Source organism: Acinonyx jubatus, chromosome A2 (genome assembly GCF_027475565.1).
Source record: "Acinonyx jubatus isolate Ajub_Pintada_27869175 chromosome A2, VMU_Ajub_asm_v1.0, whole genome shotgun sequence".
In the NCBI taxonomy this organism is placed as follows: Eukaryota; Metazoa; Chordata; class Mammalia; order Carnivora; family Felidae; genus Acinonyx; species Acinonyx jubatus.
The window spans coordinates 162,441,755-162,458,888 of NC_069383.1; the positions used below are offsets into that span (position 1 = coordinate 162,441,755).

General features: G+C 57.9%; 1 protein-coding gene and 1 long non-coding RNA gene across 2 annotated transcripts in view; one reads left to right on the top strand and one right to left on the bottom strand.

The window, feature by feature from the left end:
* Positions 1 to 380: 380 nt before the first annotated feature.
* The window catches only part of SH3GL1 (SH3 domain containing GRB2 like 1, endophilin A2), a 30,112-nt gene continuing 13,358 nt past the window's right edge, over positions 381 to 17,134 (top strand). The window contains exon 1 of the mRNA XM_027049551.2: positions 381 to 613. Within this exon, the coding sequence (XP_026905352.2) occupies positions 569 to 613 (45 nt within the window). The 5' untranslated portion in view covers positions 381 to 568. The remainder of the gene's footprint in view (positions 614 to 17,134) is intronic.
* On the bottom strand, positions 6,321 to 10,334 carry LOC128314969 (uncharacterized). Its single transcript, XR_008297343.1, has 3 exons — positions 8,947 to 10,334; positions 7,049 to 8,422; positions 6,321 to 6,868 (listed from the first exon to the last, which is right to left on the bottom strand). It is a non-coding gene; the product is annotated as an uncharacterized LOC128314969 (long non-coding RNA).

Sequence of the window (17,134 nt, forward strand, 5' to 3'; positions counted from 1 at the left end):
ATGTCTGACTTGGGCCACTGAATGGATGAGCACGTTGCCGGGTGGAAGGCGGTGTGTGGGGGAGGAACTAACCGCGCGGAGAACTGGGTTAGCCGAGATTAGCAAACAGGTATCTGGAGATTTGTAAACCTTCAGCCTCCCAACCTCCCCGGAAGGATTTAAGCGCCTTTCCTTTAAACGTTAAGACTACCTCCGCGACCCCAGGGGTCGCTGCAGCCTCCACGGACTCTCTAGGCTCGCTCCTGTCTCCTCGCTGGCGGAGGCGGCCGCCACAGGGCAGGCGAAGTGCGCGTGCGTTCTCTGGCCGGCAGGGGGCGCGCGTGCGCAGTCGGGGCCCGGGGCGCGCGCAAGCCGACACCGGAAGTGTGCGGTTGCCATGTAATATCCTGGCCGCGCGGGCGCGCGAGGGGCTGAGGCGGCGCTGGGGCGGGCGCGGAGCTGGCGAGAGGGCGGTGGAGGCGGCGCCGAGGGGGCCCGCTGAGGCGCGCGGGGTGTCGGCGGCGCCCGGGAGCTTGTCGCTTGCGCGGTCCCTCCGGTTCGGGCGGGAGCCCCCACGACGGAAGGCAGCATGTCGGTGGCGGGGCTGAAGAAGCAGTTCTACAAGGCGAGCCAGGTGAGCGGAGGCCGAGGCGGGGAGTGAGCGTCGGGCCCCGGGCTGCCCGGACTCGGGGGTCAGACCAGGCCCGACCCCGACTCGGGAGGGGGCCGCGGGCACCGAGGGGGGCGACGTTGGCACGCGTCCCCCGCTCGGTGAGCAGAGCCCAGGAGGGACAGGGGCTGCGAGCGAGGTGACCCAGGCCCAGCCCGCCATGTGGGCTCCAGTCTCCTCGAGGAGGGTGGGCAGACCCCCAGGAGGGGCAGAAACGCACCCAGAGGTTGACCCGGGACTTGGACCCCTCTTCGCCTCCCCTCCTCTCCTCTGAAAGGTCAAGGAGGGAGGAAAGAAGGAAGGGGAAGAAACCCTCCTGAGGCTGTCGACACGGGACTCTTGCCAGAGAGCCCAGGGGCAGGGAAACTTCGCGTCTGGAGTGGCACTTAAAAGCAAACAAACAAAACCCCCCTTTGATGGGCCCGGTACAAGGTTGTGCCAGAGGGTGGAATGGAAGGTCAGTTTCCCCCTCTGGTCCCTCAGGCGTCCAGTCCCTTTCCCCAGTGGCAAAGACGGTCACGGACGGTTCATGCCTCCCTCCGAAGACACGCTTATGCCTTTCCTTTAAAAACACACACGCCTGGTGGTAACATAGTCTACAGAGTCCTGTGTGCTTTTCCTTCAGGGTCTTGGAGATGACATTAGAGCTGGAATTCCCCATCTCAAATGGTTCCCTGCCGTGGGGGCAGCCTGGCCCTCACCCACTTGCTACCAGAAGAACCCCCCCCCCCCCATCCTGACAGCACAGATACCTCCCTGTGCTACCAGATGCCCCCGGAGAACTCCCCCCTTACCCCTACCCCGGGACGGACTACGGCCCTAGAATTTCTTTGGTCTCTTAATGGACTCATGGTATACAGGCGTCTATTGACGGACGTGTAGATTGTTTCCAGTCGTTTTCTACAAACAATACTGATCTGAATAGCCAGTAACTATCTTTTTTTTTATTAAAAAAAATTTTTTTTAATGTTTTTATTTATTTATTTTTTTAACGTTTATTTATTTTTGAGACAGAGAGAGACAGAGCATGAACGGGGGAGGGGCAGAGAGAGAGGGAGACACAGAATCGGAAACAGGCTCCAGGCTCCGAGCCGTCAGCCCAGAGCCCGACGCGGGGCTCGAACTCACGGACCGCGAGATCATGACCCGAGCCAAAGTCGGCCGCTTAACAGACGGAGCCACCCAGGCGCCCCTGTTTTTATTTATTTTTGAAGGAGGGAGAGAGAGAGAGTGCGCATGAGCTAGGGGAGGGGCACAGAGAGAGAGAGGGAGACACAGAATCCGAGGCAGGCTCCAGGCTCCGAGATGTCAGCACAGAGCCTGATGTGGGGGCTTGAACCCTCGAACCGTGAGATCATGACCTGAGCCGAAGTCGGCCGCCCAACTGACGGAGCCACCCAGACGCCCCTAGCCGGTGACTGTCTCTGGTCACAGGTGGGATTGGATTTGTAGGATAAATTCCCGGAGGTGGAATGCTGAACCCAGTCGTTTATGTGTGTTACCTGTGACCGATAAGGATAGGTTTTTTGGAAGGGCCAGGCCCCACATTAATCTGGTGAAAGCTGCAGAGCCACTCTCCGGGAAGCTGGGCACGTGGGAAATTCAGTTTATTAATCCAGATCCAGGAAGCCCCAGATTCCTTGAATCCCACTGGTTCCTCCATCCCAGGTTCAGAACCATAGGTGTGGACTTTGTGTGGGTAGAATCCACAGAACGAGCGACCGTCTTAGGGATTGTGTGGGCCCCGCTGGCCAACCAGGCTTTTCCCACAATTTGGAGAAGTCCGGTGGGAGGGAAGAGAAACGAGTCCACAGTCACACAGCTGGTACCTTTTGTCCCTTGATGGATAAAGTCACGACCCTGGTGTTCGGGGCAGACCCCAGATGATGGCTGACCCCTGGAGGAACAGAGACTGAATCCAGAGGGGTTCTGGGATTATTGCTGAGGGTACAGCCCTTTGCCCCAGCGGGATGGAATTAAGTGACCCGGCCCTGGGTTGGACCCTGCCCAACAGGCGCCAGACCCCCAGGGCTTGACCGGAGCACCTGGGAATGGCTGCCTGCTGTCTGGACCTTGATGTAGTCCCTCCTGCAGGAGAAGCCCTCTCCTCCCAACCCCCAGCTGTCAGGGCCCATGCTGGTGGCCCGGACGGTCCCAAGCAGACACACTGTGCCAGAGGAGCTAGCTAGGCCGCTCAGACCGGCCACCAGGGCTCCTTCTCTCAGGGGGAAGCAGGTGGCCCGCGTTCAGATCTGTGAGAAGCGTGTCGAAACCTGGAAAGCGCGGCGTGGATCAACTTGTGATCTCACCCTTCCGTGAGGCCCGTCCCCAAAGAATTGCGATGGCCACGTCCTACTCTGGGAGCGGTTGTCTTGGCCTCCTGATCCAACTCTGCTGAGTCGTGCTCTCAAGAAGCATGCTGGCTGCACTCCATTCCCTTCTGCAATAGTTTCCACAGTCCCCCAGCATCTCTTGTTTATCAGGACAAGTCCAGCGTCTCCCTGTGGGTTTCTTGTCTGCGCTCAGTGACCCCCCTCTCATCCCCTTGTCCTCAGAAGAGGGTCAGCTGTTGAAGAGGGTGTTCTGGAGAATGGTATGAGGAGGCAGCTGATGCCTCTTGAGCTCTCACAGCGTGAGCAGGCGATAATGCTTTCAGCCGGCCAGTCTCAATCTGGCCTAAGCGTAAATGCACTCCCCTTTTACACAAAAAGACTTGGGGACATTTCTCTCTACTCTCCAGGAGACATTGGCAATATCTGGAGACATTTTGGGTTGTCACAACTTGGGTTCCTATTAGTGTCTAGTGGGTGGAGGCTCGGGATGCCGCTCAACACCCCGTAACGCACTGGGCAGCCTCCACCCCCAAGAATTATCTGGGCCCAGACGCCACTAGTGCTGAGATTGAGAAACTCTGCTTTAAGATTTGAGAAGGGTGAGAATAATTATACCAAAACAAACAAACAACAACAATACAACAACAACAGAATCTCTCCTGGGCCATTCTTGTGATAGCTACCTGCTTTTCTTAGTTTTCAAAACACAGATAACTGCATATACCCAGAGAGACAGGCACGTAAAACTCAGCATCCAGATCCCACGTTGTCAGAACCCCAGAGTGTCTGTTGGCACCTGGTATTTTTAGAAGGTAGAAGCTTGCATCGTTGCTTCTCAGCTGGGGTGACTAACCCTGCCCCCCTTCCCTCTGCCCCCCACCCCCATGCACCCGCGTAGGGACATTTGGCAATGTCAGAGACGGTTTTTGGTCGTCACTGCTTGGGGAGAGGGTGCTGCTGGCATCGAGTGGGTAGGGGCCGGGGATGGTTGCTAAACACCTCACGGTACGCAGCCAGCCTTCCCCACAACAAAGAATTATCCGGCCCCAAATGTGAGGAGCGCTGAGGTTGAGAAACAGGGCTTTGAAACAGGCTCTTCGTGGCAGAGGCTTGTAACAGTGTTGTTTCTAAATTGAGAACTAGAAGCCAGGTGGATGTGGGAGAGCCAGGGGCAATGGAGAGGCTTGGTTCCTAGTTGACGCTGTGATATTGATTAAAAGTTTCTGATCTCACTGCCGATACTGATAAGAAACCAGTTGTTAGTATCTGGCAATATCCCGGCAAAGTCCGTGCCAGTTCACCCCTGGTGACAACGTTCAAGTCTCGCATAAGGTTGGTTTGGACTTGAATGGGAAGTTCGTGAGCTTTTCTTGCTGCAAACTGGCCACCGCTGGGCTGAGGCACGGGGAAGGATCTGTGGAGGAAAATGCTGGAAGGAGCAGGCATCTGGCTGAGGCCTCAGTCCTACCACCCATCTGGTGCTTATGTACATATAGGACCGGGGGTGATGCTTCAGTCTGAATATTTCTGGGGACCTAAGGAGGGTAAGGAGACCCCACTAACAAGATCCAGACTTGGAAGTTCATTTCTCATCGTAAATGACATCAATTTCCAGACCTAAACTGCTAACTGCTTTCTGATATTTCTTGTGGCTGGGCCAGACTTGAGAGTGTAACTAGGGATAGAGTTGGCAGCCGCCTGGAATGCTGGCTTGACTTTTTTTTTTTTTTCTTTTCTCTCTTTCTCGCTCTTTTTTTTTTTTTTTTTTGGCCTGAAAGGAGGGAGAGAGTTTGAACTGAAAGATTGGTTCTGTGAGAGCTAGGAGGAAAATTCATGACTGCCATATCCCAGAGCTTTGAAGTTCGTTGGATGCTTGCTAGGCCCTGGGTTTGTGCCTAGGAGGAAAGATCAGACTTCCTTTGAGAGGCACGAGGTGGGGAAAGGGCTGGGGCACCCAGGACCCCAACCTTTAGAGTAATTAGTATCAGGGAGATGTGGCTGGTGTTTGGAACGTCCCCAGATCCTGCCTGCTCTGACCTATTTTTTAAACCTTATTGTGTGGAATCCCACTTGATTTCCTAGCAAAGGGTTTAGCCTGTTAAGTAATAAATATGGAGTGATCTTAGATGCAAAAATCTGGACCGTGTAGCTCCCTCATGAGCGGGAATTAAAGCACGGAACCTGCGTGCTGAGCACAACAGGCAAAGTGGTGTCCCTGCCCCAGGCCCTTGAGCTCAGCAGCTGCAGGCTAATTGCCGGAAGACCCTCTGCCTTGGGGCAGCACACACGGGGATGGCTTTGGTTGTTACTGTGTCCACGTGAGATGGGATCTGGATTAAGTCCAACTTTGCCGGAAGCAACTCTGCTGACTCCCCTTGTAAGAAGACCTTTGAACTAGCGGCATCCCTGTGGGACCCTGGACCGAGATGTTCCCGTCCCGCTCCATTGGTGGACAGACCAGCCTGCTCTTTCCACTCGGCTTTGGGCCGCCAGCTTGCTGGATGGGTAGAGTAACCAGCCCGGTGTTTTAGGCCTGGACTGGGGAGCTACAGAACAGGGATGAGACTGCCCTCCCCCAAAGGAACCTGGGACCTCCTTAAACCCCACTGCTTCCCAGGCCTGTCCATGAAGCTGGGTGAACCTGACCACCTTCACAGGACCCTGTTCGCCATCACGGAGGCTCTCTGTGACCAGGCAGCATCCTGCATATTCTCGTTAACAAACCAGGACCTCTCAAGCGGGCATCGTGTTCTGCTTCTGCTCCCCGTGCCCGCCGAGCGTGAGGGGGCAAGTTCGCTTCTGACTCAGAACCCTGTGTTGATTAAAGACCAGTCAGCGTGCCTGGGCGCTCTTCTCCCTACTTAGCTGGCTCTGTGTGAAGGCAGAGCCATGGGACACTTAATTATAGTCCACGTGCCTCTGAATAATAGCATGTGAGGTGAGGAGTTTCGTAGCAGCTCCCTGCTCAGTTTCAGAAACGGGGGGCTGTCACATTTCTGAGACCCCAGAACTTAGCGAGTGAACCGAGGAGCCAGCGCTGTTTACCCCTCAACCCATCCCCCCCAGCTTTCCCTTTGTGGAGCCCCCATCTGAGCGCTCGTTTGTACGGATGGTTCTGAGTTCGGTGGTTCACCCCTCAGGTGCCCGTGTGCACATCTGCTCGAGTTTTTCCTCCGAGGAAACACCGGTTGTGACCGGGCCTACTCAGGCCTGCCCTTTGCCTCTGGCATGCGTCCCATGGCCTTTGACCCAAGGATGTGGGCCGGTTAGCTGTGCTCTGGCCTGTCTCAGCCCTTCCCCTCTTCTGTAGTTGCCAGTATTTTGAAACTGATCCAATCTGGGGAAACACGGCTTTTATTTGTTTATTAGAGAGAGAACAAGCGGGGGAGGGGCAGAGAGCAAGAGAATCCCAAGCAGGCTCTGAGCTGTCCGCCCAGAGCCTGGCGCTGGGCTCGATCCCGTGAACCGTGAGATCACGACCTGAGCCGAAATCAAGAGTCAGACGCTTAACCCCCTGAGCCCCCCACCAGGCACCCCAAAACTTAGTTTTTGGTTTGGCCCCGTGGCCCACTTCTTTCATGGGATTTCGGAAGCAAGTGTGTTGCATGTTCTGGCTCTGTGGCAAGTGGGAGCCGGGGGGTTGGCGGGAGGAAAGTAGTCTTCTGTTTCTTATTTCGAAGGTGAAATTTGTAAAATTTGTAGGCTGGAGGGAAAGTGTGATGCTGAAGTTTTCGAGCCACAGACCTTCTCTGCCCCGGGGGTTGGGAGCTGTGCAGGCCGGCTGAGGCGTCTTTACCCTCGAACTCCAACCCTAATGGCGTTTCCTGGCTGGCGAAGTGTGAGGGGCAGCTTCTTCCGCTGCTCTTTCAAGGCTGCCCCTGGCAAGCTGGGTGAAGTGTGTCAGACTGGCAGCAGCTGGTTTCTGTCTTCTCTCCTTGCTCTCTCCTCCCCCTCCCCCCTCCCCCCTTCCTCCCTCCCTCGCCTGGTCCCTGCCCTCCCCCTGTCCTGCCCCCCCCCTCCCCCCGCCCCAAGCTTTCGCAGGCTGGATTCGGTGGCCACTTCTCACTTCTCAGGAGGACTGCAGTTTGGGTACATTTCCGCTCATTTCCTGTTAGGCAGTAACCAGGGTTCCAGAACGCAGGATCCCAGAGGACAGCTCCACCTTCCTTTTCCGCTCAGCTCCTAGAAAAAACCTGCTGACTGGGCCCTGAGAGTGGGGTCACGCGGAGACTCCCAACCACAGCAGGAAAATAGATGTGTGATTTCCTCCGAAGGACCTGACTCAGCATCGGGTCGCTGCCCAGCTGCTCAGAGTTCCACACCTGGGGATCGAGCACCTCCAGTGGCCTCACACACCCCGTGTCTGAGACCTCCAGCCCCGTGGCCACTGTCCCCACAGGGCTCACAGTCGTAGGGAGTGCTGTCCAGTCAGACGATGTGACGTGTCCACCGAGGGTCACAGAGGCTGTGGGTTGTTCTCCCACACCCGGCAGCCCTCCCTGCCCTTGGCCTGGTGAACCTTAGTTCCCCTCCCATGTGTCCCTTCAGCCTTCCCACAGCATCTCCCCAGCCCCCCGGCAGTCAGAGCCCCTGTTCCTGTTTCTCAGACTCCTGCGTAGTTGCCTTCCCAGTCAAGGGCTGGGATTGATGTCTTTGTCACTGGATCCTAAGTCTCTGCGGGTAGCGCCCCGTGTAGTTCTGCCGTTGCCGTGTGCCCAGTTGAGCCCAGCCCCTGGCCTGTCCCGGACACTCAGTGTTGTATCGGATGGACGGACAGACGGATGTTTGTGCACACTAGTGAGCAAATGGTTGCGTCATGGGTTGTGGGTGCAGATGCCGGACCTTTGGTGTCAGCACGCCTAGAGGAAGCAGAGCCTGGGACAGGCGGGAAGTATGAACATCCCCAGCTGGCCTGGCATTCAGGGCCTCCTGGAGCCCTGCCTGGTCCCGGTTTTAAGTCCCACCCCTTCCCTTTGTGGGTGGCACACTCCAGTCCGACCGGTGTGTCCGCCCAGCCGGCTACCTTGTACTGCCTTGTACCTTCCCTTCCCCACCCCACCCCAGCCCGGTCTCCCTGTCCACTTCCTGTTTGTGTCTTTATGCTTGCCATCTCCTTTGGCCACCCGCTGGAAAGACTGGTCCGTGCTCTGAGCATCCGGCCCGCTGGTCTCCACCCACATGCCACACGCCAAACACATCCTCACACCAGAGTGTGCTTTTCTTCTCGTCAGACCGGAGCTCCTGAGGGAGCAGGGCTTGCCTGGGCCATGGCTTGCTGGCCAAGTTGTCGGAAATGGTGGGCTTCTGAGAGCGGGAGTGGGGCGGGACAGTGACAGGGACGTGGCTGCTGCTGTGTCCCTGGGGGCGGCTCCTGCTCAGGTCCAGGCAGACCTCCGGGCGAGCAGAGTGGCTGACAAGCCTCCATCAGGAACAGGTCCAACTGGTTTAAAAATAATTCAAAGCTCAGAGACTGTCCCCTTGGCTTCAGATTGGCACGACAGAATGTGCACGATTCAGTCGCTACTCCCCAGGAGTTCCCGAGCATCACCTTGGCCCATAATTCACATCTTTGCCAGTGCCCTCCACCCAGCCCTACTTTTTCGAAAGTGCAACAAATGATGAACTTTCTGTCATTTTGGGCCTTAGCCCCAGGATTGAGCAACGACCCACATTCTTAGGAAGCCCCTTGGGAAGGAAACTGGTAACTTCCTGCTCCTTTTTACCCCCAAGGACCCAAAGCTCCTCCTGGTCCCCTCCGCCCGCTCGCCTTCCCCGCTTGAGGCCCCATGGCTGCCTGAAGGCAAACGGGCAGGCATCCGTCAGCCCCGAAGGCCTCACCCTATCAGAGCCCGGGCTTTGTGGAGGCAGCCGCGCAGCAGCGCTGGCCCTTCAAGGCCAGTCTTTGTGGTGCAGAAGAGGGCCGCTGAGGGGCTGGGGGTGGATTTCTCCATCGCTTAACCTCACCTGCCCGGCCTAGGGTTCACCTTTCCCTCCTGGGAGCTCAGGAGCCCTTGCTGTGGTTAGTCTCTTGCTTCTTGCTGCCCTGCGCAGGGCGGCCTTTTGCCCATCTTCGAGGGGTTTAGGACTTGCTGTGGCTCCCCACTGACTGCCAAGCTGGCCTCTGGGTCAGGGCCCCCAAACGCATGCAAGTGAGGCCCCCCACAGAGGCGGGCCTCGAGGTCCTGGACGTGAAGATCCAGGTGTCTGTCTCCTCCAGCTGTGGCATGGAACATCGTCGCAGCGGAGAAGTGTGAGGCGGTCGTCCCGGGCTCCCAGCTGGGCGTCTCTGGCTCCAGCGCCTCAAGGGCACCCGGGTGGTCTCTCCCTGCCTCCCACAGCAGGCCCCGGCTTTGTCCCAGAGCACGGCTTCAGCTCAGGGCTGCCGGGAGGCACTGGCAGCCCCTGCTGCTCGGTGGGACCTCTCCACCACCTGGGGATGGGCAGGCGTGGGAGTCTTAAGTGGAAGCTGCGGGCCGGAGGGGTGTCTGGGACTCGGGAGGGCGCGGAGATGGTCCTTTTGCCCAGTTGCCTCCGCCGTGCCCCTGGAGTCCATGAGTCGGCTCGGCTTTCCAGCAGAGCCCGCGGGGTTGACCTCTGGGAGTTTCCCCTCGGTAGCTCACGGCTCACGCTCACCGGGCCCGGAGCCAGCCGCCGCTGGGGTGTTGCGGAGGGACGCCCCTTCTCCGGCCCCTCGCTGAGTTGTTGCTGTTGTGATCAGTATTTATGACTTTTCGCTGATCGCATCGTTGTGTTCTATTGACGTGGTCACGTGAACGTGCTCTGCGTCACGATACGTCACGTCGTGTTCCGTCAGTAGCTGTTATCTAGCTAACGTTAAGTTATATGCTTACGTGTGAAGTTATGCGCAACGCGTCTTACGTTGTGTCCCTGCTATCGCTGCCGGATCTGAAGTGTTCCGAGCGTAGAAATAGAGACGAGGAAGGACCGCAAGAGCCAAGTGCCCACAAGAGCTTCATGCAACACGAATACAGTCACAGTCAAAGCCCCCTCCCTCATTTGCACCTTTATTGCACAGAAGTAATGCCAAAAGTGCCCAGGATTGTTTTTGTGAGTTCACCCCTCCTGTAAGTGGCGTGAGGTGCTCGTGTCGCTCAGCACTGTGGGCGTGTCCCCTTCACGTGTGTCCCCAGACACATGTAACTCTAGGTTCACTGCTCGGCCGGCTGGCTTTCCCCGGTATGACGGTGCCACGGTGCACTTATCCGGCCCCTGCCACTGGGCATTTAGGGCTTTGCGCGCTTTTGTTCTTCCGGACCGTGTGGCGGTGAGCTCCCTTGCAGGTGTCCCCTCCGGCACGTGCCTCAGGTTTTCCGGACTTGTACCTCATTTGATGAAGCCATATAGGTTTTCAGCGGTACCAGCCTGGAACACGAAACAAAACAAAACCCGTACTCCGTTTGCATGACCCGAAGTCCTGAGCCCAAAGCTGGCGGGAGTCACGTGTCCGAACACTCACAACGGTGATGTGTCAGGCGATGTTTCAAGTGTGCTGCCCAGGGAGCTCAGCGGGGGGCACGGAGGCTCCGAGGCACAGGCTAAGCTGGGGGTCGTCCAGGGGGAGGGCGAACCGTGGGTAAACCCAGGGTAAACCCAGGGAGGCAGCCCTCACCCAGAGCCCTGCATCTGCCCTGTGTCCTCCTCACAGAATGGATCTGGTCCTCGGCCTGTCACCTCCTCAATAGCCGTGTCCTCAGTCCTGTTCTCCACAGCGAGGCTGAGTTCGCAGAAAGCGCCTGGCATCCGGTCTTGCCACACAGGGCCACTTGGGCTGGTGCATCCGGTCAGAGCTGACCTGCCCGCTAGTATGTGTCTGTACGTGGGCGCTTTGCAGTCGTTCGATTCCCAGCTGTGCCTTCTGGCTGTTAACCAGCGTCCTGTGGCAGTATGTTTAGTGCCACTTTTTTTTTTTTTTTTTTTTTTGCATTGTTGTGCTTTTTGTGGATGATTTCACTGTTTGAAATGGCCCCACGCGCAGAACTATGGTGCTGGCTGGTGGTGCTAAGGGCAGGAAGGCTGCGCTGTGCCTTACGGAGGAAACCTGTGTGCGCCATGAGCTTCCTTCGGGACGGGGTTACCGCGCTGTTGGCGGAGTTCACCGTTGACGAGTCAACAGTGTGTATGAACTATGGTGTCTTTAAACAGAAACGCACGTGATGCGAGGTGATGTATTGATCGGCCGTGACTAGAGGCTCACAGAAACCTAACCCCAATATCTCTCCCAGGAGCTGTGGCTCCACGTTCAGCAGTTCAGTGTTTGCAGGGACTTTCTAGAACAGAACTGCTATGAATGAGTGGCGAGAACCGCCTGCAGTTCCCGTGGCAGGCAGGGTGACTCAGGGTGAACCCAAGGGTGTCCCCACCCCACAGAGCCTGCGTGCGTGCTGCCTTGGCCAAGAGCCCTTGCTGGTGGGATCCACAGCATGGAGCTGGAGATGCAGAGACCACCCGGAGTTAACCGGGTGGGCCCCGTCCGCTGATCAGGCCTCTTAAACGCAGGCTCCTGTCCCCTCTGGGGTGAGAGGGAAATGTGACTGCAGAACAGAGGACCAGGGAGAATGGAGCATGGCACGTCGGCTCCACAGCCTTTGGGGACAGGACAGGCCACAGCCAGGGAACGCAAGCTGCCTCTAGAAGCCAGGAGAGGCGCGGAAACCCCCAGAGCTGCCCGCACCTTGGTCTCGAGCCTGGTGAGGTCCACGTCGGATTTCTGACCTCATTAAGATTTTTGTGTTGTTTCAGCGCCCGGTCGTTTAACGTGTTGTATTGTTTAGGAAACTTGTGTTGTTTTGTCACTGAGGTTACAGTAATTTGTTGTGGCAGCCAGAGGGAATGCAGACAGGTCCCCCCCCCCCCCCCCCCCCCCCGTCTTAAAGCCTTGTCCAGAGACAGGTTTTCGGCTCAGTCTTTAAGGGGTGGGTGTGTGCACACACTCACGTGTGTGTTTTCTCCTCCGTTAGCTCTCGCCTCCAACCTGATGGCCACACTCCACCAGAAAATAGGACTGGTGGGGCGCCTGGGTGGCGCAGTCGGTGAAGCGTCCGACTTCAGCCAGGTCACGATCTCGCGGTCCGTGAGTTCGAGCCCCGCGTCAGGCTCTGGGCTGATGGCTCGGAGCCTGGAGCCTGTTTCCGATTCTGTGTCTCCCTCTCTCTCTGCCCCTCCCCCGTTCATGCTCTGTCTCTCTCTGTCCCAAAAATAAAAAAAAAGAAAAAAAGAAAAAAAAAAAAGAAAATAGGACTGGTGCACTTGGCCAAGTCCACTTAGGGGTCACTGTGCTAAGAACAGTTCCTCCAAGAGCCGCTTCCACTGAAGTGCTCTTTGGAGCAAATCGGAAGCTCTGCAATGGTCACCTCCTGGTTCCTGGATCCCCCACCTTGGCGACTTAAGAGCTGGTGAATTCGTAGACCATCCCCCGTCACCGTTGTTTAATGTGCATTTGAAAACTGGCTCTGTGCTCAGGCTTTATGCAAAAACCACCGTGTCCAGCCTCAGGGTGCCGTGGCACAGGAAGCATCTCAGTAGGGTCTCCATCTCCCGGGGCTCCTGCCAGGTGTGTAGAAGGAGGCTGGCAGCTCTCGAGTCCAGTGGCGCCTTTCTTCCCATTGTGAAGCCTGGAAGCTCACACCAGACACCCTTTGCTTAACGACCCCTCACATCTTGAGAAGGGGCACTTCAGAACCCCGTCCTGGGCATCTGTTTCCGTGCCAGCCCTCAGCTCCACTGCCCTCGGCACTGGTTCAGGTCCCCGTGTCCCTTGTCTCTGCCTTTACTCACTCCATGTCCCTTTCTCCTTTCTGCACCCAACCCCTCCTTCAAAGTCCAGTTCAGGGCCATCTCCTTCGTGAACCCTGCCTGGTTCTCTCCCCACAAGGAGGAAGTGGCCTCTCCCTATCCCTTGGCATAGATCCCTTGTATCATCATTTTTTTGGTGTGGTTATATTATTCATTTTCCCCCTCTACTACATCTGGCACATCTAATGATTATGTGTTGAATGAACTGGGCAACTTTCTCAAAAGGAGGAATCCGGGTTTCTGACTTTGACCCCAGTTGTCCATCCCCATCCCGACAGAGCAGATCAGCTCAGGGTAGGAGTCTGCAGGGTGACTGAGTGATTGAAATAGGGCTGATACAGTAACCCAGGGTCCTATGACAGGAGACTGAAGGGAGGGACCAGGGACGATTCCCAAGGTGATGACCCTGGGCGCTGGCTTTGCGTCTGGACGTGGGAAGGAGAAAGGAAAAGAGGACACACGCAGCTAGAGTGAGGCCCCAGCGTTGGAGCCTCAGGGCCACTGGCCTGCCCTGTTGGGTTCTTACCCCTCATCCGGGAGCCCAGACACAGTCTGTGGAGTCGGTCCTTGCGGGGAAGCGGAGGCAGCCCCGGGTGCTGGGAGATGGCCCTGGCTGCTAGACCCGCGTCACGAGGCGGAGAGGGATTTGAGCACTCTTCCGGCTCCGAGCTTAAGAAGCGGCAACGCCAGACACATGGTGTATCACATGGGTGACAACAGAGAAGGAAGGCCGGGGGAAAAGACCACCAGACTGGGAGCGCAGGCTTGCTTTTCTCCTGCAAAAAATAAAAACAGCCTCATTGAAGAGTACCTTGAGTCAGAATTGCACTGCCGTCTTGGCCAATGCAGCGCGACCCCTGACCCCACGTCGTGGGGGTGAAACTCCGTTCCCTGAGTGGAAGTGCGGCCTGGATGCGCACAGCAGCGCCGTCCGGGAGAATGGGGAGGACGGGGATCTCGGGTGGGGGCGCTGGGGGCAGGAATCCCATTAGCCCGGATGGAGGGTAGAAATCCACTTGGGGGTGGTGAGGGCCGGCCGGCAGGCGGGCTTGGTTGGCTGGGTGAGAGCGGGAGGAAGAGGGCGGACTGGAGACTGGTGCAGCAGTTGTGTGCCGGGGCTCCTCTCCACTGGGGGTTTCCCACCCATTCCTTCCAGCTCGGTGCCCCGCCCACCCTGCCCCAAGGTGGAGCTTCGGGATCGGGTACAGCCCATCAGCTGTGTGGTTGGTGCTGTGAGATTTCTTGGAGTCGAGGTTCCGTCACTGTCCCCTCGGGTGGGGCTTCTGTGGCAGAGGAAGAGCTGGCAGGTAGGCCTGCTGTGGACGTGGTTTTTATCCCTGCCTGGGTGTGTGGGAAGCCATGGGTCCCTCCTAGGAGGGCTCCCCAGAAGGCCTTTCACCCCAGGAACGCGGACTCGTTGATGCCCCTGTCATGTGGGCCCCTCGGCAGATCCTGTTTCTGGGCCTTGTCGGAGTCGTGGAGCCCTGCACACGGCTGCTGCCTGCACACAGCCTTCCTGGCCGCCTTTCCTTGGGTCTTGTGCCCCGCAGCGAGCAGCAGGCGTGCGTGTGTCGGGTGGTCTGTGGTTTTTAAAGCACGTTCACACCTGAGTCCCACAGCACGTCGCCCCCACCTCCCGTGGTACAGGTGAGGAAACTGAGGCTCAGAAGGGGCTGCCTCTTGCATAGAGTCATGGGGCCTAGAGTGCCCTCCCAGGAGCTCCCGGAGGGCGGGCTGTGCGTGCTAACGGTACCTGTTATCTCAATGGATGTTGGTTGTCCCGGTACCTAATGGGAGCCAGGCCCCTGCCACCCTCCCAGCTCCTCACGGGAGGCACACTGCCCACTGGAAGTTGGTGTTTGGGGGTGGGGAGGGGGGCGAGGCTGTCCCAGGTGGCATTGCTGGAGGGAAGATGAGCCCTGAGGGAGGAGAAGGGGCCTCTGAGAGCGGCTCATCTCCGTCTGTGGCCTGCAGCACGGTCCCCGGGTGCTCGCCCACTGCCGGGGCACGAATGGTGACAGCGAGTGTGTGTGCGTGCGCACGTGTGCATGTGCGAGGCCTGACCGCGCATCCTGAGAAAGGACAGGTCTGCCTGCTCCGTTCACTCGAAGGGTGGGTGGCAGCTGGGGGCCCAGGAGCAGTTTGCCCCGGTGACTGCCAGAGCCACCGGCCTAACCCCGGCCGCTCCCTTCTCCTCGGCCCTGCTGGTCTGTGCTGTGGTGACTGCACCGTGATTCCGAGACTCCTCCCAGCTCTGAGTTCTCGAGACTGACTTTGCAGTTGAGAAGGGCGAGCGCCCCTGGACGAATGGGGGGTGTGTAGGGAGAGGCGTGGTCGGGCAGGGTCACGGCCATAAACACGCAGCAGGGATTGGTCTCCCGGACTGAGAGCTGCTGATGGCTTCACCTCTCCCTGCTTGCCACGTGCTGTCCTGGGATCAGCACCTGCCCAGGTGCTTTTGTAGCCACGCTGGAAGAAACCGGTCTTGGGGACCGTAGGCCACCTTGGCCATGAGTCACCTGTTAGCCAAGCCTGTTGTCACCGCCCTGATATGACAGGCGAGCAGTAGAGCCCGTGAGGGTACATTCCTCAGCACGCACTCAGGGCCTCCGCCTGGAGCTGCGTCAGGGAGCTCTGCCCTCACAGCGGCCCTCGGCGCCCCGAGTGTGTGTGGGCCCGGTCCCACACAGCTCCAGCCTGGCGTGTTTCTGTTTGGTCTTTAGAGGCTGTTTGCCTGGCAGCCTTCCTTTCCTGTGTCCTGTGCTCCCAAACCACAGACTGTGGTTCTCACGCGGGTTCCTGTCGATAAGAAACCATTGCCGTTCCGGGAGTGGGGTCCTCCGGATGCAAACCAGCCCGGGCCTGGCTTGCTCAGATTTCTTTCTTTGCAAATTCTCCCGAACCTTTGCTCTCTGGTGAGGGAGCCGGCTGTGGGCAGACCTGGGGTGGAGAGCAGGGAGCTGGGCTGGCAGCCTCCAGCCAGAGTGCCAGCCTGGCCTGAATTTCCCACAAGCAGACACCAAGGGGAAGTTGGGGATACGGACAGGTGCTGCCGTCTGCTAGTTCCTGAGTCCGCTGCCACCGCGGAGCGGTGTGTGAGGTCGTGTCAGTTAGGTGCTTCCTGGTTCAAGCGTGGGCACAGCAGTGATGGGGTTGCTCACTTCAAGTTCACAGTCCGGCGGGCGGAGGGCCATAAAGAGATGGGAATGAGGCGGTGCTGTCATCGAACAGAAGACGCAGCTCGAGTGAACCTGGTCCAAGGTGATGTCTGAAGGGGGCGGGGGCTTGAGAAAAGAAGTGCCAGTAGTGCGATGGGACAGGTGGCCAGGGGCCACATCGCTCCTGCCTAGATAAGGAGGCAGGTGATGGAGAACCAGGAGGGCTTCCTGGAAGAGGTGGCTTCTCATTAGTTAGGCTTTTAAAAACGGAAGGGGTCTTAGAGACAGGAGCGATGGCCTCTGTGTTCCAGGAGGCAGGGGCGCTGGGCTTTAGATCGATTCATCGGTCACCTTAGCTCGTCGTGGTTGAGGTACTCACGGCCCCTCATTGAGACTTGTGCCCGGGTGCCTAGCCCCTTGTGTGGTAAGCTGTGCTCCCGGTGTTTGATACTGACCTTGTGTCTGTGCCTTCCAAGCAGGATTTCCAAACTTCATCTCCTGTCTCTTCCTGAAGAGTTAGTCTTACGTCAGCTCTGCCATCGATAAAAGAGGAGTTCGTGGAACACCCTTGTTGTCTCTGCACACGCAGAGCAGAGTCCTGCTTCGCCACCCTGACTGTGGACCGGCAGCTGGCGGCCACCGCACGGCACCCGCTGAGCGACGCGGGGCTGGCGCCGCCCGGCCAGGCGGGACTCGGGGGACTTATTACGTTTGTTTGTGGGCTGGGTATTTCTTTTTTATAAGTTTTCGTCTGAAACTGACTTTCCCAGTTGTGTGACCCACAGCCCTCCTGCCTCATCCCCAAGATGAGACGATAAAACGCACAAAGCTGATACATATCCAGGCATTTTAGCCCTGTCACGAATCCCACGTGTGGCCTTTTCCAAGGAGACGAGCGTCAGACAATTGCTGGCATCTTGGTAGTTGGTAAAAACTGTCTGTATGGTCAGGGGTGCCGGCTGGGATCAGGCCCAGCTCAGAGTCCCCCCGTCGGTGGGCCTAGTTCCTTCCACCTGTCCTGGGAGGAGGCAGAGGGAGCTCACAGCCTGAGCCCCCACCCCAGTCTGCTGGTCCCTCTGCCGGGCCTGTGGCTTTGCTTCTCCCTTGCCCAGGGTGTGTTCTGGGCAGAGCCACAGTCAGCAGGTGGGGGCGAGGGAGTCCTATCCAGTTCTTCCCAGGTT